We start from the raw sequence: 26,043 nt of genomic DNA, 5'->3' as shown, positions 1-26,043 counted from the left end.
GAACAGTCAGGGGAGTTCACAGACAAATGTGAGAGGAATTTGCACTGGCCAACATGGGAAGCAAAAATTAAGAGGATCAGGGAGGCTCAGGACAACAAACAAAAATTAGAGATAGTGAAAAGATATACATGAATTAGTCTTTGTCAAAACGGGCTCAGTCGCCTGACAAGAACATATTTCCCAAAACGTTTGTGTGTGAAAGAAAGTTAAATGGTTAAAAGTTAAAATATGAGTAAAATTGATGATTAAGTGATGTAATACTATTGTGTTTAATTAGCATGTTCATATGCAGCAAGTAATTATGAGCCACGGGACTGATTTTAAGAAGTACTGGAAGATCAGACAGGGAAGCCTGCTGTGTTTCTCCCCATGAATCACTCTTACCAGCCTCAAAACGCTCAAATCTTTCAAGAGACATTTAAAATACATAATGGAGTTTGCCTGTTTGGGGGCAGTAGGCTGTGTTGGTTTGATTTGCATCTTTGCACAGATCCTGATTATGAACTACTCAGAACAACACAAACCGAGCCTGGATCTGTTCAGACATGAAATCAGTTTTGCAGAAACACAACTAGAAACGCTGATTTTTCCACATGGAAATACAAAAAAATGCCTGCAAAGGTGAGCCAAAACCAGATTTCTGTATGTTGGGAGTTTGGGAAGTTTCCTTGGATATAGAATAAGCATTTCCCCTTGTAAGTGCAGTAACAAACAATTCCTTGGGGTGCTTCACAGGTTCACAGGCTGCTGGCTTATTTCAGACTGGAAAGCTGTTTCTTACATAAAGCTCTCCCTTATCTGCAGTTAAAATTGTACTAGTAAAATGCCTCGTTGTGCCACTCTGCTTACTGAAATTCCTAATCGTTCTGAATTACGGATACAAAACATTAGAAACTGAAAATTGGAGGGCAGACCAACAAGTATAGTACTTCAAGAAGCTATGCATGTTACTGGAAGATAGCAAAAGGGTATCTCAAACACATCTTTCTGTAAACAGCTTTCCAACGAGATGCTGCCAGCAGAATGCTACAAAGGGTCGATGAATATTACTTTTACCTGAATATAGAAATTTGTGAAGAGGATAATCAAAGAAATCATATAAGAAATCTGGAAATACAGCCACCCCTGAGGAAATGCACATGGCCAAACAACACCACAGCTGGTCTGGAAGATTGTCAGGACAAACTGAGTCTGGGGAGAGAGAAAAAAAGACAAATGGAGCACATTAATGCAAGGAGGAAAAAAAGCCATTAGTGACCAAATTCTCATTATTTATTTCCAAAACAAGTCAAAAATATGTAATACTGTGCGTCTGACAAGTTTATCTTCTTTGTCTTACTATCAGTGCAAACCTGAGTTAGCAGACATTCACTCAGGTTGTGGTATTCTGTTGTTTAAGTGTTTTTATTTGATTAATATTGTTCCATCTTAGAGCATTAGAGTAACTTACGTAGACTTGATTTACAAATATACTAAGGAAAAAAAAGACCACCTTCTTCCTAGTGAGAGCTCATCGGGGTTCGACTCTACCATCCTAACAGAGTAGATCCGCATCTCACTGCCTCAGCTGCAAAAGATTTGGGGTCACTGGGTCTACACACAGATCCTGTGGTCCTCTCCCAGACAGGGGCGGCCTGACATATGGCTCCAGCGTAAGAATTTTTTGGGAAAAGGCTTCAGGGAAGCTGGGGAGGCAGGGAGGAGGACCGGGGTTTAATTATCTTCAATTATCTCTTCTTGAAAAAAACAGAGTTTGAGCTTAAGTGCTGCAGAGGGCCTTAGGCAAAATTCATCCTTACATGAAGGCTACCAGATTAGGGAATGTTTATTTAAAAAGGGAAAGACTGTTGTGTTCTGCTCTGCTATTTTGCTGCCCTAACAGCTATGCACGCAGAGCAGGCAGGGATGTGAAAGCAGCTATGACAATAGCCAGGGGAGCAGCTGAAGCACCAAGACACTTGCGCTCTGTAGCACCCAAATAACCAGGATGAAGAATAGAGCCTAAATCTGGAAGGACAAAAAAACCAATCAACCAAACCACAAAGCGACCCCCCCCCCGCCCAACTAACCAATGATCCCCACTGCTACAATACTTTGCCTTCCTTCAGGAAGGAAGAGTGCTAAAAAAATAAAAGATTTTGAGGATCAACACTAAATTGTTGGCAGCAGATGTTATTAATCATCACCAGCAAATGTTATTAAATATATTTACAGCTCTGAGTGGATGCTAAGGAGGGGTAAGGTCGGGGGAAGATAAGAAAAAGAGTTTATCTCTAGGCTTCAGTTTCCCCACCTACAAAATGGGGAAGACAGAAAACCCATGCACATTTCCTTGTGGTGTTCTGACACGTTATACACATTGAAACACGGTTCTCGTGCAGTATCATTGCATGTGCATGTGCTGTATTGCTTAATTTTGTTGTTCTTTTCACCTCCAGTACACAGCATTCGGGCTTCATCACTGTACACGCAGGAAACAATACAAATGGGATGCAAGGAGTCCAACACAGAATTACAAGAGAAAAAAAATCTGCCCATTTAAAGTGCAGAAGGAGACCAGAAATATTGAACAGTTTTTAATAAACCATTTGCAACTGCGTGCAACAGTGAGACAGAAAAGCCATTGTCCCGCAGGAGTAGAATGAAGGGCCTTGTTAGCTGTGCGCTGTGTTGCACTTGGTTTCTGGTCTGTCACCTCAACATCAGCCTGAGCAACCAAGTACAGAGAAGAACGCGTTAGCTCAAACAGGCTTGGAAGAAAAGCTTCTCCCTCCTCCCTGGTTAGCGAGTCCCAGAAAATCCAGCACTGTGACTCCCAAATACAAGTGGCCACACAAGATGGGGAGACGGAGAAAGATCCCACTGATCTCAGCGCTGATTCGTGTACCCCATCAGCCCCCAGCTCCCCATCGCCCTGAAAACAGAGCAAAGGGAGGTGCAGAAGCTGGATTTCTAAGGTGATTTAGGCACTTAAAGATGTAGAAGGCACTGCCCTTCATTCTCCTTTCTTCTACCTCCTGCCAAAATTTTCTAACTCAGTGAAGACAAGAAGACCCCATCACTAACGGGAGAGCCTGCTGAGGCACTGAAGAGCTAATCACTCACCAGCTGCCCCTGAGTGATGTACTTCTTCCACCACAGATAAGGACGCATTGCTGGAACAGCAGACAATCCGTAGTAGGAGTACATGAGGACGTGGATAAAGCTGTTCAGTGTGGCACCAAAGTAAGCTAAAAAAAGGGCAAAGGAGAAAGAAAGTACACTGCATTACCAGCAACATGCTGTTTCACGGAATCTACAAAAATAACAAGTTCAAAATGTTACTATTTAAAATATGATTTTTCTTAGAAGAAAGGCAAGAGATTTCCATTCCCCCCACTCCGATTTTTTTTATTGCTCACCCAACGGAGTGGCTGAGCTGCTTTGCAGCTCTGCAGTTTATACCAGCCTTCTGCTTTTGTTTCCTTGATTTATTCTTTTTTTCACATCTACATTCTGGCTTCTGAAGGGAACTGAGGAAGCTGGTAAAAAAAAGGCATGTAAACATGCCCAACAATCGATAGCTTCGCCCATCTAATTTTAGGCTTATTTCACTTCCTTCTGGGCAGGAGCCTATTTTGTCATTTATAACCAAAGGCAACAGATATCTTCAGGAACTGCAAGTTAGCTGTTTTATTTGTCCTTGTTTACAGCACCTTTACTCATTAAAGAAACTTTTAGCTTAACACCAAACTGCATGGTCCCGTGATGACCAAGCAGACCATACAGCTTGGAAAGGAAGAAGAAAAACACATCACTAGAAATAGCACGAAAGTATTTTCAAGACTACACAAACACAAGATCGACTCCAAGTATCTGCACTTTTGACTGTTGTATAAACAGCGATTGACTTCCCTGGAGGAGAATGTGGTTCCAGATACACACTTTTTAGAAGTCCAGCATTACTCACTGTTGTGCTGACAACACGAAACAAATACAAGTTTCTATGTTGTTTGGCTCAGAAAGCAGACTCCTGAGCAACCCAGCCTCTCGGTCTGCACTGCCAGTAGTTCACATCCACCGGATTTGAAAAGATTTCTCTTGGATAAGGGTTCAGCAAAGCCAGTATCTATAGGCTGGACATCCGAACCACAGCTAAGCCACGCTAATGCAGTTAGGAAACTAGATATCGGCTAACAGCAATGAAATTAAAAAAAAAAATCAAAGCGAGCTAGCCAGAGGTCAGCAGGATTTAGACAAGAGAGACATGGAAATCTTTCGCTTAAGATGTATTCAGTCAAGTTCATTAGCGCTTGGGGTACAAGATTTTAATTGAAATAATTTGTCATAGCTACCAGTATAATGAGATTAAATTAAGAAAGCAACATCTCAAGAGAACTTGACAGATACAAGGACAAGAGTCACTATTAACCATCTTGCAGCTGAAACAAGCTTCTGGTCCTGACTTGGAAAAGAGGGTTTCATTAGAGGGTCTGCAACCGCCACAAAAAAGAGAAAACAAGGTTGAGAAGTATCAGACCCGGACTACTGTCACTCACAAATGTCACGTTGCCAGGCACATTCTGCAAACTACATCTGCATGACTTTTCTAGAGGCTCTGCAGGCACCTGAATACCTGCAACTATCTGCAATAGTTGCAATTCAGCAAAGCAGCTGACTGTGGGACAGAACAAATCCTGCAGCTGAAGGTACCAGAGAAGTTTGGTTTGACCAAAATAAAACCAAAACAAGGTCCCTGTTGCAAGGGTTCCCCCCCATAACCCAGTACTTACAGTGACCACAAGGCACCCAGTTCATAACAAACCACCAAATGTTCAGCATCGTTGCATGGTGGTAGACATGCAGAACAGTGATCTGATGATTATTTTTCCGCAAAATGAAAAAGAAGGTATCCATGAACTCAATGAGTTTGGAGAAGTAGTACCACCAGAGGACACGTATGATCTAGAAAGGAGGAAACAAGTTTTAGAAGAATTGCACATTGTGGGGGATTTAATCCCTTTTGTTAGCTAAGTAATTAAAATCCAGATTCTGTCCTGCACTACTTGGACTGAAGACACTGCTGAGATTTTCTGTAATGCCTCAGCAGCCTCAGGTCTCTCCGTAGGAGATCTAGGTACAAGCCCAAAGCTACAGTTGAAAACAGGATGACAAAGACTGTTTTATGAAGCTACTGCTGTGCACCTGGGGTGTCCTGAGAGAAACAAGAAAATATTTAACTAGAGTTAGTCCCTCAGTGCTCTCTGTAAAGGAGAGGTCTGAACAGCGACCAGAAAAAATCATCACCGCATCTCAGAAAGAGAAGGGGAGTCACCCCACAGTGGTTGGATACATTCTGAAGACCAAGTCCTTGTTTTTTGACCTGGTAACACCTGAAAATTTACAGATAATCACTCACCAAAATACCAACCATGAATATACTGTAGATTAACTATTATGTTTGACAATGCATTGTCCAGTGTATTGTCAAAGGAGGAAAAAAAGGATATAGCTTGAACAAAATCCACATAATCAATACTGTTCTGCTCTCCACTTACACACAAGCGGACAACCTGAAACGTTATTAGCCCTAAGTCTTGATTACGTTACCTTCATATCAGCTTCTCCTCCACTGTGCGTATCCTGACAGAAGAAATTGTATCCTCCTTCCCATACTCCCGTCACCAGCTGAGAAGATCAAAGAATAAAGTGTCATTTGGGGAGAAGGATGCACCCCGCGGCTCGTGCAAACCTCGACAGCGGCTCTTTCGAGACATCTGGTGTCCAGGGACTCATAGGCCACCCGAGTGCAGCATTATGTTCAATCCAAGCTCCAAGCAGGGACTGAATCGTAGTGGAGGGTGATTAACAAATTCTTCCCAAATGGGAGTACACCAGAACAAAAATAGGAGGTAGCACCTTATCCCCACTTATCCCACACAGTGTGTGCATTTTGCACAGTCATATTCCAGACAGAGTCTCAAGACATTTCTTTCCTTCTTGGCTGATGATCCCGTTGGAGAAAGTAAACAACCAAAATAAAGTAAATATATTTTTCTTCTGATTATTTTTGGAAAGAAAAAGTTATATTTTTACAAAATTTTATACACAGAGAACTGAGTACAACTTTTTTTCAACCGCGTAATAGAGCAAATCTTCAGCTTTGCTGTCCTTAACAGCGAGCCACTGATGTTTTACCATATTGCGATTCTTCAAGACCTTTTAAAATAATTCACTCATCCCCAGCACATTACATCCTTCCCAGTACAAGTGACTTCCTCTGCAGGATACGCCGTTGCCTGCCTGACTTCCTGGCACAACAAATAACACCTCCAACATGACGGAATTCCTTTGAAGAGTAATGACCAGCTATTAGTCACGAGAGGATGATGGGGAGCCCGTTGCAGAGGGGCTGGCTGAAACCTCCGGAGAAGTAAGAGGCAAGCTGGATGTCCATGTCCCACTCTTTCACAGGTGGGAGATGGAGAGGCAGGTTGAAGGTGGAACGGGAGGGTGCAAGGACAGAAGCAAGCCCCCCTTTAAGATCACAACAGGACGGATCACTGGATGTTGTTTATAAGGATGTTTTTCCCCTGGTGAATAGCATGAGGAGAGGAGTAACAAATTTAGACAACTCCCAGGTGAAAAAAAGAATTGTTACGCATCCCAAAAAAACGTTTTAAAGACAGAGACAGATATCCTGCACAAGCAGGTTGTCCGTTTTTGGCCTTATCTACACTCGTGCAGAATAAAAAAAGGCTTTGCAAAGCCACAGTGGAAAACTCCCTCCTAAGTCATTTAAAATGAACACTTGATTAAAGGACTACAACAACTGGGACGATTGAATGCTGCTCCGAACTGTGAACAGGAAGCTAATTCTAAAAGGTATAATAAAGATCATCACTTAAATTATCTACCTTTTCCTAATGTTATTTCTTTCATGCCTCACTTTCCTTCTAAATTAGCTTTTAAAATACCCAGTCAGCCTAGGTCATTATTTTTGACCTTCTGAGATAGAATTATTGCCACTATTTAAGGGAAAAAAAAAGACATGTAGTTATATCATAACATATAGATGTGGAATTATCTCGTGTATTAGAGATAAATCAATACCCTGCCACAGTGTGAGCAGGGCAGCTGTGCACATCAACGGCGGACCCAAGCAATCTCTCTAACCAAGCAGCAAAGGGAACGCGGCCATGGGAGGACTCCTCTCCCGGCCGTAAGGTGGGCAGGGCCGTGCAAAGCACACCAGTTTAAAAGTGGTACCTCGCTAAAGCTGGACCAGTTACCTCCCGGTGCGAGCCCTGCACCAAACCACCCTTAGGGCACGGAGGGAAAGCCTGTGCTGCTGGGTGAGTGCCCGCCAGTCCCTCAGACAGAAGACCACATTGTGCTGCAATCGTGTCGCTAAGAGGTTACAGATGTTTTCCTGCAGTTCTCAAAGTCCAAGGAAGTGTTAGGAATAGAGGGATAATCACAACGTTTATATTGTAATTAATCCAAACAGCATCCATCACTAACACCGCGGTCCATAAACTCCTCCCAAGTAAAGGCTGGCACAGAGAAACCCAAAGAACCTTCCCTGCAAGAGATACAGGCTCACTACCTAAAGCGTAAGACAACCAAAGGTGTCTGGATGGGTCCCACCTCTCTGAAGGGCAAAGGCATCAGTGTGGCTCTAGGTAGGTTCAGTGAAACCCAAGTACTCCCTTGTTTTCAGAAGAGTACAGGATAATAAGCTAAGAGCTGTCATCTCACAGCCACAGGGGCTTAAAAAAGCAAAGCAACATTTGTAGGCAATAGCAATATCTTTCACCATATAAATAGTTAGTATAGTTACAGAAATAATTTAATCCCTCCCTTTCCAGAGGAACTAAATGGTGAAAAGCTGCTATCACTGCCCACAAACCTTGCTTGGTGCGACACACAGCACACACAGATAATCCTTCTCTGGAGTTAGCCAGCTGCTCCTTTGCCTGCCACCACTATTTCTTACACCCACGATACCTTCAGCACATGCTGGAAGGCTTCAAAAAACAAAATCCATGGGCCACTCTGAGTCCTGACCATGAATGGTTCCCAAGCGGCTCTGTTCTGCCGGGGCTGGGCACACAGCAGCGGGGAGCTGCTCACGTGCCACCTGGAAAGCAATAAATGGAGGTGTCATAAATTGCCAGCTCCTGCATTTAAGTCATTCTTCATGCTTGTTGTGATCTGCTTCCAGGATGGCCGGAGTTTCTAAGCCCCCCCTTACAGCTACGGTACAGCAGGTCTCAACTCGCCCCGCACTCCTCATCCTCCCAGCGACGGGCTGAGGGCTCCTCAGACACCCCAGGCTTGGGACAACCTGTTCCTGCCCACCGCCCCTAACAAGTCCTTCATCTTCAGGTTGGCAGGAGCCCAGGCTGGCTAATGGCATTGCTGATGCACAACCGCAGGCATATCTTCTCCGGAGAAATGAGCCTGTCTCCAAAAGGCTGGCTAGAATCATTTTCACCAGAGTACGTGATTTTTAAATGACACAAAAAGAGACAGCTCCTTCATAAGCCAATTAAAATGGTACTCAAAGTCAATGCTAAGTCCTTCAGCTCCAGGGAAAACCCTGCAGCTTAAAGTTGCTTTTCTTTTGCAACTCTTAACTTCCTTCCCCTGCGCTGAAATTTTATTATTTTTTTTTATGTTGCTTTCATTTTGTAATTCCGTTGCTGAATTCTTTAAAATGCCATAGCACGCGCTTCTTTTACAGACTCTGATACCAAATAAACCAGCACGCTGACTCCAGGCTGACGGGGCTGTAGGAGAGGGGCGTTACCGGGGAGGATTTTGTTTTCTCATGATATAACCAAAGCCTGAGACTGGCTGGAGAGGGACAGATAAGGGACCCAGCGCTGCATCACGCTCTTAAGGCGTGACGGGCTCACGGGCTTCAAAACAGAGCCGGACTAAAGTGAAAAGAAGCGGAGGTTCACACGGCTGATCAAAGAAAGCAAATGCCTGCAGAGACAGGGAATTTTATCTTTACAGGAATGCAGTCACCTCAGGACAGCGATAAGGGCTTCGGGACTGTAGAGAACGGAAGGGGAGAGGGAAGAGCAGCCTGGCAGCGGGCTGCAACCCACCTCTCCACCGAGTCCCCTCCTTCCTCAAGCAGGGCACGGCTCGGGATACTTCTCCTGCAGCGTATACACCTCCTCTCCTCACCAGGAACATCTGAGACTTTGCTCAGGTGGATCCAGTAGGGAAGGGATTTTTCAGAAGAAGGAAAAAAGACAAGTAAAGAGATCACTTAAGAAGGTGAGCCTTCATCACTGACCAGTTTTCTCGAATGCTAAGCCTGGCCGGTCCAGATCACTGGGGTAGTTCTGCTAAACCCGCCCCCCCCCCCAAATGAAACGGGTCTGGGTGCCGTGTAACTGGGTACCTGGCACTCTTTGCCAAGTCGCCCAGCTGAGACTCGAGTAGAGCGGCACGGGCCCGACTCACAGCCTTGCATGACAACTGGACTCGTGGTCCGGCACTGAGCAGCGGCACGGGTGACGGAGCTGCGCTGCTCCGGCTGCTCCCGCGGCTCTCTCAGACACAGCCATGCCAGCCAGCGGGCCAGTAATCCGCATCCTGTAAGCCCTCTGCCAGCCGTCCTGCTCCACCACGGTGGAGAAGACACCCCTTGCTGCCCTTGCCCAAGACAGGAGCGCTATTTCCCCTCAAAGTCCAAGCACTGTAGATTTACACAGAATCATAGAATGCTTTGGGTTGGAGAGACCTTAAAGACACCTCCCACTAGACCAGGTTGCTCAAAGCCCCATCCAGCCTGGCCTTGAACACCTCCAGGGATAAACAGGTATAAAACCTTGTTGTTTGCCCCTAATGAGTGTCCCCTCTTCCTGAAGTATGGGAGTGACAGGTCAGCCTGGAGAAACCTCTCCCACTTCCCCAGGTCTGCCTTGCCTTTTATATTGCCTGGGACAAGCACAGCCCACTACTCTGTTCTGCTGGAACCAGAACCCAGTGCAGTCATTAAATGCCCAAATAAATAAGTTATAGCAAGTACACACAGTAACTACTATCTCAGGAATTCCAAATAAGAGGTATTAGATATCTAGTGACTTTAAAATAAGGCTATATTACATTACATCAGTAGACCAAATGGTGCAAATGCACAAAAACTAGAATTATACAAATCCTACAATGCAATTTTTTTTCCCCCACATTACTGCATACAAACATTCAGATGTAAAGGTCAGAAAACCAAGTAGGTCATCCTTCTCATCCTAGCTGGGAGAGTGCCTCACTTCAACATCTTGTTTTGGTCATATAATATTTAAATGAAGCTGTGGTGCTCTGAATCGTGACCTGAACCACCACAGCTATTACTCGGGAAAAACTCCAAAGCAGGGCTTCAGGTGTATGATACACAAGCTATTAAAGCATCTTATTTTTAGACAGGCCACTAAACAAGTTTGTAAGTGGTGATGTTTTATGACTCTCCTCAAATTAAGACTGAAAAAAAAAAGCTTAATCCAGCTGAAACTCAAAGTGCCAACAAGGAAGAGAACCTGGAGTTACATCTCTTTTTTGAATGTCGTTCTTTGCCATTTTATCTTAAAAGTGAGTAAGCATAAAGTGCTACTGATGTGTGGCTAATCCTTCCAAGCCAAATTTCCATGACTGACGTGATCCTAGCGAGGGTATCGCCTGCTTTGCACCAACACAGGTAATTGCAGAGGCACTACAGCTAGAGGAGGATGTACCTGGACGTGCGGGAAGCTGATTTTTTTCTCCCTTGTCCCCTGTCCCTTTGGCTCTCTCCCTGCAAACATCAAGCAGTGCAGCATCATGTCAGCACGGCTCATTTTTAAGGGATCCATCCCTTGCTGCAAGAACATGGCTTGCCCTCACGTCTAGCTTGTAAGTGCTGTCAAACACATTTCGTTGCAACTATCGTGAGCTTAATGGTCTTCATAATGCTGTAGCTTCGTGTATTCCCACTCATAAAGAGAAGGAGTATTTACAACAATACCAGTGAACACCTCCATGCAGGTAACGCAGCACTAACAGCAATATTCACTTTGATGTAAAGTGTTTCACTATATAGGAAGGAGGAGCCTTAATATTCACTGTATTTTAATTGTCTCGTTCCTTCACAACATCAGCTGGTTACAAGTATGAGGACTTCTTCAGCGTAAATAGTCCTTTCTTGGTAACCAGTTCATTGTTAGCAAGAAAAAGGCATTTGTAAGACCAACAGTTCAGATCTTTTCTGTTGTTTACATTTATCAGCAGGATTTGTAACATGGCAGAATGTTGCCATACTTTCATTTGGAAATTTTGAGTATTATTCCAAGTACTCAAGGAAAAATGACTGGCTATCCTGAGAGTTTTATCCACACTTAGTACAACAGAAGAAAAGTCTGCAGTTGTAGACCCTCAGTAACATAATTGGAGGTTAAAACAACAGATTATTACATAATTATAAATAATATCTGCATAACATAATGCAGATGATGTACATGAAGACCACAGCAACACTACTTTTAGACAAATTAAACACATCATCAGACAAATTCTTCTGGATTATAACATCCTGACAGGGAGGTTGGAAATGTAAGCACAGCAAGTATACGTTCCAAGTACCTACTGAATCCAAAACTGCTCCCCCCCAAAAAAGTAAGTATCAAAGTTCTTAATAAACCAACTCAGTAATTTTTGACTAGACAATTCACTACACAAGAGAAATAACTTCAAATTTAAATTGCTCCCTATCTAACCACTCACCTTGTAAAACACTAGAGAAATAATTGCAAACTTAAAGAAGAATTATGGCTTGCATATAAGTCTAAGAAAATGCCAAAAAAAAAAAAAAAAAGAAAAAGAAAAAAGATTAATAGTTGTAGCTCAGGCTTGTAATTGCATGTTGAAAATGAAATCTCTCCTTACAGAAAGGAGAAACTGCTTTTAAAAACAAGCCAGAATATTCTGTACATTAAAGCCACACACTTTATAATTTTCTGACCACATTCTTATTTACACTTCCGTAGTCCTTCATTTTCACTTTAATAAAAACATACAATTCTGAGTAAAAGCAGCTGAAGTGCTCTCTGGGAAGTGGAAAACTTTTTACTGCCTATATCTTTGTTTTGTTAGGAAAGAAAATAAGTCCATAGAAAGTCCAATCCAGCTTGAAAAATATTTCTATGTTCAGATCTTAACTTCCAAGAAACAGATGAATCACAGCGGCGTTGATGCAATTGTTTGAGCAGAACTAAGAGGACACAAGAGAAGCTCTTGCAAGCTTACAGAAACAGATACGAAGAGTGCGTACATAATTAAACACATTTAAATAAAAAACGTTTTGTACTTCAAATCAAGCGGTAGTTTCGCTACAAAGTACTTTGTACAATCCACCAGCACAACCATGTTGAGCATGACTTCCAGGCAAGGAGGAGTCACCGAAGGAGTAGCCGGGTTCATGCTGAAAGATCAGGTCTTTCCCTCACCCCAAGCCAGAGAAGCGCGTTTGAAACATCACTAACCAAGGTCAGCACAGATGTTTAAGGCAAGGTTTCGCTCATGCCATCCTTAGAGGTAACATTACAACTACTGGTTTCTCCCCTGAGAAATGACATTGAAGAAACGGTGGCAAGATTTCTGCAGATGTTTCCCCAGGTTTGGGAGGACTGTCCTCAGAGACCATTTTCAACACAGGCCAGCATAATTAAAACAGATATTGCAAAATAACCCCGACCCAACCCCTTTTCTCCTACCTCATAAAACATGTACAGAGAAAGCAGTGTAAGTCCAAGGTTGTAGACCACTAGAATACCCCTGCACGAGAACGGCTGCCTGTTCCGCATGTACTTTGGTCCGAGCCATACGATTAGTAAGTACAAGACCGAGAAGATAAAGGTAGGTGTATAGTTCTCCAGAAGAAGCCATCCTTTTACTCTGGGGTCTGAAACAAACAAACAAAAACATACAAACACTTAGGCTTTCTTGTAAGGGGAAGAGTTGAACGAATCCAGAAAAAGCTGAACACAAAATGTTTCTCATGCCAGAAAGATGAAGGAAGAGCAGCAAGTCCTTTTATTAAGGGCCACACTGCTAATTACAAACAAGCTGTGCAAACAACAAGATTTTAGTTATGCAATTTTTAAAGAAAGCAGACATAATTCTCTTCCTAAGGCAAAAATATTCTTAAACCATTACAGCTATTATTTCTAAATAACCATTCAGAATCATCATCCATCTTGAATACCACCGATGAGCTTCAGTTTTAAAGAAAAGCTTCAACAACCCTCTTCCCTTATCCTCTCAACCCAACCTTTCCCATTTGTACCCACCTTATCTCCTCACACAGCCAGCAGAGCTAAGAGTGAAGCAGCTACCTTTGTCCTTATCGGTGGATGATCCTGATAATTATTTTCTAATCAATACGAACCCAATTAGGCTTGCATGGGTGCTACTCAAAAGGATTAAATTTTGGAGTCCTTGTACGGGTAATGAGACACAGAGCACTCAGTCCAGTCTGATTAACCAGTCCAGTTGGCAATACGTCAAAAACCACATAAACCACCCCGAACAAGAGTGTTTCAGGGGAACACTTGGGACAAGTGCATGATCCTTCTGAACCACAACTCTGCTGTCCATCCCCAGCAACAGCCCGGTACTTCACTGCTCTCACTAAGGTCAGCCCAAAGGATTGAAACCAAGTCTACCAAACCATAAATGAACTAAATTCAAGTATTGCTGGCATTCACAGCCCTTATTTAATTTTAAGGGAGTCATATGTGGATGCTGAATGTAAGAAATGAGGTCTTAAAATGTAGGTTGGGAAGTAGTTAAGAAAGCTGGGGAATTGTTTGGATTTGCCACCTTTATGGTTCATTATTTTTGAGACATGACAAATACAGACCATATGCCAGCACATGCAGTATCTTATATCAGAAGATGCAGACTAATTTAAACGGGCTTAGTACCAAGAGCTGGGCAACAAGGGCGCTGAGCTCCTAAAAGCAAACAGAACACACACTTTGAAGGATCAGCAGCTTGTTTCACCTCCTGTGGACTTTGTCCTGCGAGGAAGCGGCACCACCACCAGAGTTCCACCGGGATAAAAAAAGAGGTAGAAAAGATGCTACTGAAGCCATCAGAGGGAGAAAGCACATGCCACTGAGCAGCATTGCTATGCATGCTCCGTAGGGGACGCTGATATTAAATCCCCCGTGGTCAGGACCAGGTGGAACAGGGCCATCCCTACCCTAGCTGGAAGTCCTCACCAGGTGACCACTGCCTGTCCTGGTCCCACTGCCTCTCCCTTCCTCGCGCTGACCGGGACTGCTGTTCTCCGCCTGTAGACTTTTTCCCACTGAAAAACCTACCAAAACCCACTGTTTCTTTAAAAAGAATCATTTCAAAGAAGCAATGCTTTCCAAAAACTACAGATATTTCAGTGAAAAATTCTTTAGCAGCTCTAGTTATGAGGGCAAGAGTATTTTTATTTCATCAAATGCAAATTTAAAAAAGATTTTTTAATAAAAGTTATTATTAAATCCTAAAAAAAAAAGACAGCAAAAATCTGAGTGAACTAAGTCGTTAGCTAAGACTAACAACAGGAACTTAACTGATGACAAGAAGAATAGCACCTATGATTGTCAGAGCTGAAAAATTAGAAGCTCTTCAGGTCAAAAAATCAGAAACATTGAATAGACTTTTTTGTTTATTACAGAATCATACATTTTGATGCTGTGAAGATACTGAAGAAAGTCACCTGCCAATGTCAGTATGTTAGAGGGAAGTTGTTTCTTATGCTCTAGTATCTGCACTTTAATATCAGTTTTATTTATGTATTTAATTTTTGACAAATCTTACCTCTGGGTCCAAGCCAAACATCAAGGTAGCTATTGATTGTTTTATCCAGAAGTTCCATTCTACAACCTAGTGAAATGGAAACAAGAGGAGAAAGTTAGTTATTCAGCTCATGAAAATAGTTTAATCATCTGAATACATCTGTTAGGGTTAACAAAGAAAACATTAATATGCAAAAATTACAGCAGACATACAGGAAATTACCAGCGTATATAAAGTACATAAAGCTTATTCTAGTTGCAGAGAGCCGCTGCTGTAAGAGCAGTATTTCCCACTGATGCATTTAATCATAGTTCCAGATATACAGAAGCTTAAGACGACGAGTTCGGCTTAACCTGAAGTTCTAATTCTGCATTTTGTAAGTGCAAATACAGGAAGACGTCTTGCAAGATCCCTCTGCAAGGAGGAGGAAGAGGAGGAGGAGGAGGAAGATTGGACCTTGAGAAAGCCAGCAACATTGCAATTCTCAAATAAATACTGTGAAGCTTTTTTAACAAATAGCTGGCAACACTCACTAGGGAGGAGGAGGGAAGGAAGGAAAAGTGAAAACTGGCTCTGCTATCACTTTTGCAGATAGGTGACTGATTACAGCTCTGATTAAAAGCCCATAAAACCAAGAGATCAACAGCCACCAAATGACAGAGAGGGCTGCAGACGCAAAGGAGAAAACATTGCAGTTCATGGCACGAGCATCTCCAGTTCCAGAAACTGCTTACTGGTAAGACACAACCAGATAAAACTCATCCAACATCAGCACAGTAGGGATTCAAATGTCATCTGTCAGCTCCACACACGGTCAGTATTTATTAGTAGCACCTGGTTTATATACTGCGGTACGTAAGTCGCCTCTACGAAGTAGCAACACTTCCCATGAGCAGGGGCAACTGTACACGAAGCTGTTCTCAAGAGAAGAGGAAGTCATTTTCTTCTTAAGAAAAAAAACGAACAAAACAAAGAAAGAAAAAACCAAAAATCCATTCGGTTTCCTCTTTTCTATCCAGATCTGTACTGAACTTTCACTAGAATGATTTTATCCATTTTTAATAAGCTGGTTTTCACTTCTTGGTGTTTCTTCCCCTGTCAAGTACTAATATTAACAACAATTTTTAGTTATGGGGAAATAACGTAAGCAACACAGAAGCTGTCAGCATACCCACACCACAAACCAAAACAATCACAGGAGTTTACATGTAGTTGCTAACAACAAAATAGTTCATCTCTATTTTTTTTCAGTCCTAGCTAAAGAAAGGACTCTCTTCCACCTGTGAAAACCCTGCCTCTGAGGGATTTCTGATTTATGCAAGTAAAACGAATAGTGGGACCTCTGGTTTTAGTCAGCTGGGACTGACACCTCCATTTCTTTCGAGCCCAGCAAGAAAAGCCAAGCAGGATGCAAGTGATGTCCTCTCCCTGGTCCAAACCAGGACCAGGAGCTGCCTGGCCCCCACAGGCATTTCCATCTTGTGGGTTTCTACAGAAGTCCACATCCCTTTCACCGCAGGGCTCCAGGCCAGAGGCTGACGCACTCCCCGAGGACTCCTGGCTGCACCCCCAACCCATCGTTTCCCACGGGGCTCTCAGGGACAGGGGCAGAAGAGGACTTTCCCCTCCGCCTGCATCAAGTCTTGTACCACTTTGAACTACACAAAGGCACAGAAACTTCCCTGGAATCTGGTCACCGGACACAAAACAAAAGAGCTTGATTAAAATAACCAGGAGTGTTAGAAGTCTTTCCCAGTCCTGATTCATACCGGTTTTATTTTCCAACTGAAGAAGCCCAGCCCAAATAAGCACACACTTCACAAGAAGGTGCATTTTGGGGATTGTGCCACCCCACCAGCTATGGCACACAAACTGTGAGCGCTTGTGTGAATGGCCACAGCACTGGCACGCTGCTGTCCCAGGAATAAGGAAATTTAACTAAGCAGCCTATGCTGTGCTACCAGAACCACGAACATAATCAGGAAGACTGTGAGAAACGAGTAGATAATTTCCAAGGAGAAGAGAGAAACTTATCCAGAGCAAGCTCTTCCTTCTTTTTTTTTTTTTTTTTCCCCTCCAAATCTGTCAGCTATTAAATATTGCCAGGAAAAGCACTCCCCAGCGGATAATTCATTTTGTTGCTTGAAATCCCCACTTACTCAATTTGTCTGTCGCTCCTTTGATCCGGCACCGATTGATTTAGTTACGCAGCACCGCCTCATCCAATAACCCAGCATCTGCGCCTGGCTTCGACTCCCCTTTTCACAGAGGAAAGCTTCAGATGGAGAGTTTGTTCCAAAAACAAAGGTTCGTTATATAAAAAATCTACAAAAAAAGCTCAATTCAGAACTGACTTGCTCTACGCTGCTGTTTGCTGGACACTGAAAATGCAGATACGTGAATGAAACAACTAAGCAAGCAGGAACCAACTCTGCCTAGCTACAGCAAAGACAGCAAGAAATGAAACTCCATGTTCAATCCTCCCATAAAATTGGAAGAATGCCTCATTCCCCAAGAGGAGGAGGCTTTCTGCAGAGGTCTTAGCTTTTTTTGGGCTGCTACCCCAAAGCAGCTTTTTGTGCCAGCATTATCAGACTGCAGATTGTAAAAAGCACAGCAAAGGAAGAACTACTCCCGGTGTCAATTTCCAGAATCTGCAGAAAAAGAAATTGTTTCAAAAGGAACTCATTTGTGTAACAGAAAAACAGAGGGAAACAATCTGCTTTTGTTCCAGAGGGGGTCATGTGAAAATGCATCAAGTCTCCTGCCAACAGCCACACAACATTAAATACTGCTTCAACGGCAGCAACTACAAGGGTTCTTTTTTAATTTGAATAGTTTCCCAATTCAGAGGAACATCGACTCCCAGAAAAATTAAACCAGTGGCCATTTGAAACACTGTGATCGGCATGTTTCCTAATACTGAAAGTAAGCAAATTCCGCAGCTGACCGCATACAGGAGCAGATCACTGGCAGCGCTCCTTTACCTAGAAGATACCCCATAGCAAGGCACACTATTCATAGGATGGCTTGAGTTCTAAGGGACCTTTACAGGTCATCTAGTCCAACCTCCCTGCAACGAGCAGGGACATCTTCAACTGAAACAGGTTGCTCAGAGCCCCGTCCAACCTGACCTCAAATGTCTCCAGGGATGGGGCATCTACCACCTCTCTGGGCAACATCTGCCAGTGTTTCACCACTCTCACTCTAAAACATTTCTTCCTTATATCCGGTCTGAATCTACCCTCTTTTAGTTTAAAACCATTACCCCTTGTCCTGTTGCAACAGGCTCTGCTGAAAGATTTATCCCCACCTTTCGTGTAGGCCCCCTTTAAATACTTGGCCCTTGGAAGGCTGCAATAAGGTGTCCCTGGAGCCTTCTCTTCTCCAGGCTGAACAACCCCAACTCTCTCAGCCTGTCCTCACAGGAGAGGTGCTCCATCCCTCTGATCATTTTTGTGGCCCTCCTCTGGACCCGCTCCAACAGGTCCATGTCCTTCCTGTGCTGAGGGCCCCAGAGCTGGGTGCAGTACTGCAGGTGGGATCTCACCAGAGCAGAGTAGAAGGTGAGAATCACCTCCCTTGACCTGCTGGCCACGCTTCTTTTGATGCAGCCCAGGATGTGGTTGGCTTTCTGGGCTGCCAGCGCACATGAGCCGGCTCATGTCCAGCTTCTCATCCACCAGTACCCCAAAGGCCTTCTCGGCAGGGCTGCTCTCAATCCCTTCACCTCCCAGCCTGTATTGACACCAGGGGTTGCCCCAACCCAGGGGCAGGACCCTGCACTTGGCCTTGTTGAACCTCATAAGGTTCATATGGGCCCAGTTCTCCAGCCTGCCCAGGTCCCTTCGGATGGCATCCCGTCCCTCAGGTGTGTCAACCGGCTCCACTCATCTTGGTGTTGTCCACATACTTGCTGAGGGAGCACTCGATCCCACTGTCCATGTCATCAATTTTAAGGTTGTTTTGTGAGTCTCTTCTTGGAGTAACTGAAACAACAGATCCAAGTTTTCACATTTAAGTCCCTGAACTTGGGTTCCAAAAAAATCCCCAAAATAGGCATCTAAATAATCATGCTGGCCTCTGAGAGCAACGCGCCGTCAGGCCTGGCTGCTCAGCCTTCTTGGAAAACAGCCACTTTCTCCGTTCTTAAATTAGGACTTCAAAGCCTAATTTTAGGCACTCGATTTTGGAAATCTTGAATTGTGTTTTCTCGTTCAAGTGATGTTTCCCAGTCCCTGCCACTGCAGAGGTGACTCCTCTTTTCCCTCCTCCAAAAGTACAAACTATCCCTCCTCCAAAAGACACAGCGATCATGCTGCTGTTTGCTCTTGTACTGAAATTGAAAATGCTCAGCTGCTTGAGAACTGGAAGACGGCACCAATAATCAAAGCTGTCAACCACTTTCCGTCCATTTTCCAAAGTGTCCCAGTTTCTCCTTTCTGTTCCCAAAGCCTTAACTGCCCCTTGCATGTATTCCCTTTCAGCTTGCCACCAACCCCAGATTCTCATTTTTTTGCCCTTTTTGAATAGCCCCTTAGGTCCCAAGCACGTTTAACGTTAGCAATAAAAAAGAGTCTAGAATAAATTACAGTCCGTATTGATCTGAAAGTGCAGGTACATTTATTTTATGGGAAACCAGCTGAAGCACGAGTGCTGAGGATTTTGCACTTCACTTGTGCCAAAATGCAAGAAACTGTTTTTAAATTTTAGTTTGCAACTCTCTCTCTAGCAAAGCGATGCAGCTTTTTGGCTCACCTCGCAGCAGCGGCAGATCCATCAGCCTGCTGCTGACCCCTCGGGACCCACAGGGCTGAGCTTTCACCCTCGCCGCCACCACCAGCGTAAAGAAGCTTAGAAATAAATGATTTGTATAAAACTCAGGGAAAAGCAAAAAAACGCAGGACAGAGGAGAGAAGCTAGTCTTAAAGTTTAACCTCAACGGTAGTTCAAAACATTTGAAAATGCAAGGGGTTAACTTTGGCCAGTTAACTAGGGGGATGATTTAATGTCATTGCTTTTCCCATCATTCTACCCCCTTAAATCCTTCAGTAATGATTGCCTTCATACCTAAGCACAATTGTGGTATTTAAAGTATTTTACAGAACAAATACAAGAAAGGATGCTGCAAAACAGAATAACTAATAGTGCTGAATAGCCACTACCTCATTAAACCAGAATCTAATCATCTTCAGATAGGTGAGTTAAGACAAATCATAGGTTCTTGGTTTTACTCACATTTTCAGCAGACCTAAACTAGCTCAAATTAGGATCTGAGCATCCTCAGATTAGGACATTCACATGCATTTCATCCCCTTGCTGTGCCAAGGGATAACTTCAGCCAGAGGGAAAACACCAAGAGTGATGGCCAAGCGGGAAGAGCAAGTTGGAAGCAACCACACAAATGTACCCATGGAAGTACTAAGAATGGGAGGAAAACAGTACACCACCACCTCTCCATCCCAGAAGGATGCGTCCAGCTGCAAATAAGAATCTCTCGTGCTGCAAAACCCCCTTTAGCAGCAGATCTGGCACCCCTCAGCAATACGGTAAAACGCTTTTTTGCAATAGGATGCATTTTTCTGGAATAAAACGCTGGAGGAGGTACCCTGTGCCCAGCCGCTGTGCCCATGACCCAGCACTGGAAACTTCCTGCACCCTGCCAGCTCATAGCACGGTGCTGTTAGAGTAATAAAGTGCAGATTGCAAAAGTATTTACAGAAACAGAATGGGGAGGAAGAAAAGGCAAAGCACGCGGGTTTATTCAACTGCTGTGTTTGTAATAGCACGCAACTATAAAATGTGCAAGGACACTGCACAGACAAGTCCTGGTTGGCGGGGTTAAAGAACTGTGTTTTTTTGGTTTGGGGTTTTTTTTCGTGGTTTTTTTGTTTGCTTGTTTTGTTTTTTTTGTTTTTAATAGGAAAAAAACGGGAGAGAGGATCTGTAGCAAACCAGGTTAGACGGAAACAGGGAGAATACATACACGGCACAAGAGCTACAAGTTGACTTTTTTTGGAAGGAAAGCCAAAGCACAGCATCTGTCATGTAGCTTTGCTCCAAAGCCCTCCTCCCCAAGCAGCATGCCAGTGTTTACTACAGCTACTGTATTAAACCGAAGTTCCCTCTTTTTCCAAAAGCTGTGCTGGTATTGCGATTGGGAAAGTGTTGCTAGCTGTACCTCACAACGACAAATTAGCCAGAGGAAGCCTGGGAAGCTAAAGAGAGAGAGCTGAGAAGATGAAGGAGTCAAAAGCTGATTCCAGAGGGCCATAAGGATGTCAGCTTTCATGTTGGGTCTCCTCTCTCTTGTTCACGTGCCACCTGCAAGGAGGTCTGAAAAGGTCTTCTCCCCTTTAATAATGGGACTCCTCCAATTTCTGTGCACTTCACTCAAACCAACTTTTTACTTCCACAAGAGAAAAACAACAGGCCCCTAAAGCCTATTTTAATGAGCCTTCTTGGTCAAAAGACTGCATTTGCTAAGAACAGAGCCAATGAGACTACAGCCAACAGGTCCAAAGGACGCAGAAGCCCAGTCTTGCATGACCACTATTAGCAGCAGGGCTCAAGAGAGCTGTGTAGATTCAAGACAGTAAGCTTCAATTTACTTTTTTTTTTTTTTTAATGCCCACATCTCCTAATTGCACATTAAAATTTAAAAAGCAAGAAGTAGGAAAAAAAAAAAAAAAAAAAAAAAAGAGTTACAAGTGGGGCCATCCTCCCACGTGAACCCTCGTTTTCCTCCAACACCCGCATCCGAGCACCGAGAGAGCATCCCGCACCGGGCTGTCCCTTCCCCCTGCCACGGCAAGGTCTGAAGGCTGGGCACGCCTCGAGAATAAAACTGAAAGTATAGGACAGGCCTATAATTCTTGGTTATCTTCTTTGCATTTATTAGCTTGACATACGAAAGCTTGCTTATCTGACCCATAAAAGCGCCTGCAATTCTCCCGCCCACGTGAAACACCGTACAAAGCAAGAAGTGGCTGTGTGCAGTTATCCAGTAAACGAGGTTTAGCTGTAAAAAGGTTATCTGGGGTTCGCATGCTGACTAGATACAGCGATCCAATAAAAAGCCGAGAAATTAGAGGAAGACTACGGAAGCTGAGGGTGACAGTGATGAAGGCAATGCTACGCCACGCAACATTGGCTAGAACCGGGATAACAGCGCGCACAGAACCTGGATCGAGATGCCCTGCTAAGATGTGTAGCTACAACCCCTGTGTTCAGATGGGTAGATGATACCTTTTGCAGGACCGCTTGTGTTTGGGAAACCAGATCACACTGAGAAAAGCACACACACAAGTCACCCTCAGGCAAGTTACAGCGTGTTAAGTATTTATTTGTGTGCTCACTTTTATTTCTAGTGAGCATGGGGCACTACCCGGAGTGCTATGGGAGCAGCAAAGTTCCCTGGTGGGTCCTGACACACAAGAAATACATTTAATACACTGAATTAGTTACACTCCTCAATAAAAGTGAAGTGAATTTCTACACTTTTACCTAGAGGAAGAAAAGACAGATAGTGATGCTGCAAATGCACACCACGACTTGCCTTGCTGCTGTTCCTTCACATAGGCAGCCACGCTACGAGAAGTCAATCTTAAAACTTAGTTTTATTTTCCTGCTGTACCCCTGTGAGACAGGAGTCAATCCTGTACGGCTGTACAGTCAATCCTGCAAGGCAACACTTGGTGCCTTTACTTTAAGATGCTAAACATCATGCCAGACAGTACAACCACAAGTAGTGAACATCACTAACAAGAAAAAAAAAAAAAAAAAAATCAGGCAAGTACCGATGACAGCTAGCTTCAAATAGAAGAAGGTACCAAAAATTTCCCACCATTCTGAGAATTAAGAGGAAAGAAGAAAAAAAATAATGACCCCGGGTGCAAGTGTTATGCCACGGCATCGTGCTGCTGAGGACCAAACCCTGCCGCAAGGTGCTCTGCCTTCCAAACAGTACAAAAATAATAGGCTCATCATTCAGAAAAGCAACTGCCTTTGAAGCTCTGATCTCCTCTCCAAAGGATAAAGGAGTTAACAGTACGTACAGCCAAGATTTTGACCTTGTTTTCTTCCTGCCCGGGACTGGCAAGCAGTACTGAGAGTGAAGACTACCCGTCCTCGCAAAGGGGCAGAAGATGATGAGACAGGAGATTTTTTCACAGATGCATCAGTTGGATCACACCCCCCCCCCCCTTTCTCTTCCTGTACAACACTTGGCACATCTGTGAACGAAGCATTGCCAAGCCCAGGCAGCCAGCTGATGGCATTTCTGTTACAGAAGCTCAGGGCTGAAAAGCCTGGTGGGTCCTGAGGGGCTGAAGGTCCTTGCCTGCACCAGACCTGTGCGAAACCAACCGCTGCCAAGAATCAGCAAGTTTCCAAAGTACCAAAATCATCAGTGTAACTGAAAAAGATGACTGACCCCTGGAGTAGCTACAAAAGAAAGCATTTCTACCTGTGCATTTCCTTGGTTTGGTGTTGGTAGAGCTTTCCTAAATATTACTTCATCAGAAGGCCCTGCTCCAGCATGCAAGAACTGCTGTTTCATGTATTTTATTCTTTAGGGGCAGAAAGACCAACCAACCAATTAAAAGGAAATATTGTAGTGGTAAAGATTGGTGTGATTTTATCACTGACTCTTTCTATGAACTTTAAATAGACTACTAGAGGAAAAAAAAAAAACCCACATTGTCCACACGTCTGGCAACTGCCAAGCTGTTTTCTACAAGCTCATAATATAAAAAAATTGAGGCACCTGCAGAAGTCGGGCAGGGGGATTCCAGCAAAATAAGTCCACTCTTTTCTTTCAATAAAAGGCAACAAATTCCTGATGCCATGGAAACCCACCATTGGATTGGAGCAAAGGCAGGGTCAGTACTGTTAATTCAGTATAATAGACTCGTTTCAGACACAGGGACAAACCAATACCCGCATGAGCAGCAGGAGAAAAGTGCTCCCTGTCCTGCAGCTACCCCGTCCTCCACAGGGCAGCAGTCCCTTGGAGAAGGGTGTACCAGATAGGCCTCCTCTGCCTCGCCGCTTGTGCAAAGTCTCTCTCGAACACCTTCAGCAAGATCATCATTCCTAAAGATGAGAAGCTCCCTCCACGCAGGCATTTTTCCTGCCCACGCCTGTTACAGCACCGGTTCATGCCCACCAGTAACCCTCAGGCAGGGTGACAGCCACCACATTGCTCTACCCTTGCTCCACCTTCTCCATCCAGCCAGGTCCATACCTATAAGACCATACCCAGGGCATGTGGGGTGACCAGGAGCAACCAAGAACAGCTTTGGATGCTGCTACGAGGGTGGTTTCGTTCCTCCCTTACTCCCTGTCCTGCCTGGGTGGAGGAATGCAAAGGGAATCATAGAATGGTTAGAGTTGGAAGGGACCTTAAAGATCATCGAGTTCCAACCCCCCTGCCATGGGCAGGGACACCCCTCACTAGAGCAGGTTGCTCAAAGCCCCATCCAGCCTGGCCTTGAACACCTCCAGGGATGGGGCATCCACAGCTTCTCTGGGAAACCTGTTCCAGTGCCTCACCACCCTCACAGGAAAGAATTTCCTCCTAATATCTAATCTAAATCCCCCCTCTTCCAATTTAAAAACCTTACCCCTTGTCCTGTCACTACACTTCCTGACAAAGAGCCCCTCTCTGGCTCTCCTGTAGGCTCCTTCAGATATTGGAAGGCTGCTATGAGGTCTCCCTGGAGCCTTCTCTTCTCCGGGCTGAACAACCCCAGCTCTCTCAGCCTGTCTTCATAGGGGAGGTGCTCCATCCCTCTGATCATCTTCGTGGCCCTCCGCTGGACCCATTCCAACAGGTACCTCAATTTCCCCAAAAAAAGCAACAAAGCAAGAAGATCAGCTTTCAGCCAGGTCCATCCCACCACCAGATTTACTGCAGGATAAGCGCCGGCACGAGGCAGAAACATGGAGGTGACCACAAGGTCTAAACCTGATGGAAGCTGAGCAAAGCCATCGCGTCGCCCCCAGCAAGAAACTGAGACTGCAGCAAAAAGAGAGGTAGATAAAACAGGCAAAAAGAAAGATGCAGAATTTTTAAAACAGAATTCTAAAACACTATTAAGAGAAGGCCACAATAAAAGGCATTGCACACACGTCATTTTTCATACAGGAATGGTTCTAATGATTGCAAGGATTGCAGAAAATAGAAAATGTGAAACAACAAAAGGTCACACAAGATACGTTAATGTCACGCAGAGCTAACTTAAATACATTCTTAAATATAATCCTAACAGCATGAACTGACAGATAATTGCACAGTAAAACGCAAACAACAAAAAAAGCCAAAAAGCCCACCCTGAAATGGTCAGAATACAAAGGAAGCAGGTTTCAAGATGCATTGCTATATGTTGGGGTCTTGAAAACTGCAGGGCTAAGGATGGTCTCAAGGCAGGTCAGATGTGAGAGGGCAGGACTCAAAGGAGAAGGGGAGAACAGTAACCATCATGAGACCCAACAGACAGAGACCAACGACTGATTTCTTCCAGAAAAAAACAGTAATTTGAATGTTTTATTCAATCTAAACACACCCAAAAGTATTCCAATAGAAATAGAACTAATGAAAACAAATACACAGGAAAAGCTAAATAGATGGTGAATATGACCAAAACCTCTTACCACAAAATGGTCAGCCTGCAGCTGAGGATCTTGAAGGCAGAGGGAAAGTGTCCCCTCTAATTCTCAGCCTTAAGGTATGTTATACCCCAAGAAATGATAACCAACAACCTTTGTAGTGATTTGAGACACACCTCGAGTGCAGTAGCCTAAGACTAAATTTCAGTGGGAAGTTTGATTTTCTGATAATGCCAAACATTTTTTACCTGATGCCCGAAGCTAATAATTAAATTCATATATGAGAAAAACACATTGCTAGATAATTAGAAGGCGATTTACACATGGAAAAGAAAACTTTCTCCTTTACTATGGGGCTTGCAGCGAAGTGAAAAGCCAAGTTACAATGTGTTTTATAAGCGCTCACGTTTTGCCCAGAGTGAAAGATGGGAAAGAATTAAGTTATGTTTCATCAGCCACGCTTGCAAAGCAACGCTTTAAACTCTGGGCAAAAGACAAGCTCTTCAGCCTCTATAGTAAAAACTCTGTGCATATCTATTATACGGATAGCAATATATTAGAAGTAGCTCAGGAGGTAAACCCAAGCCTTTACATTCCGAGTGC

At 43.9% G+C, this 26,043-nt stretch overlaps 1 protein-coding gene across 3 annotated transcripts in view; it reads right to left on the bottom strand.

Moving 5' to 3' along the window:
* ELOVL5 (ELOVL fatty acid elongase 5) overlaps positions 1-26,043 on the bottom strand; it is a 39,640-nt gene that overhangs the window by 2,347 nt on the left and 11,250 nt on the right. For 2 of the 3 annotated variants that reach the window (XM_074153232.1, XM_074153231.1), the window contains 6 exons: positions 14,851-14,916; positions 12,747-12,934; positions 5,590-5,667; positions 4,773-4,944; positions 3,106-3,230; positions 1,057-1,191 (listed from right to left, as the gene is read on the bottom strand). In XM_074153232.1, the coding sequence (XP_074009333.1) occupies positions 1,057-1,191; positions 3,106-3,230; positions 4,773-4,944; positions 5,590-5,667; positions 12,747-12,934; positions 14,851-14,908 (756 nt within the window). In that variant the 5' untranslated portion in view covers positions 14,909-14,916. Of the gene's footprint in view, positions 1-1,056; positions 1,192-3,105; positions 3,231-4,772; positions 4,945-5,589; positions 5,668-12,746; positions 12,935-14,850; positions 14,917-26,043 lie in introns of those variants that run through there. The other variant, XM_074153233.1, reaches the window with a different exon arrangement.

The sequence above is a fragment of the Numenius arquata genome, chromosome 9, assembly GCF_964106895.1.
Source record: "Numenius arquata chromosome 9, bNumArq3.hap1.1, whole genome shotgun sequence".
Taxonomy (NCBI): domain Eukaryota; kingdom Metazoa; phylum Chordata; class Aves; order Charadriiformes; family Scolopacidae; genus Numenius; species Numenius arquata.
This window is presented reverse-complemented; position numbering and strand designations above follow the sequence as displayed.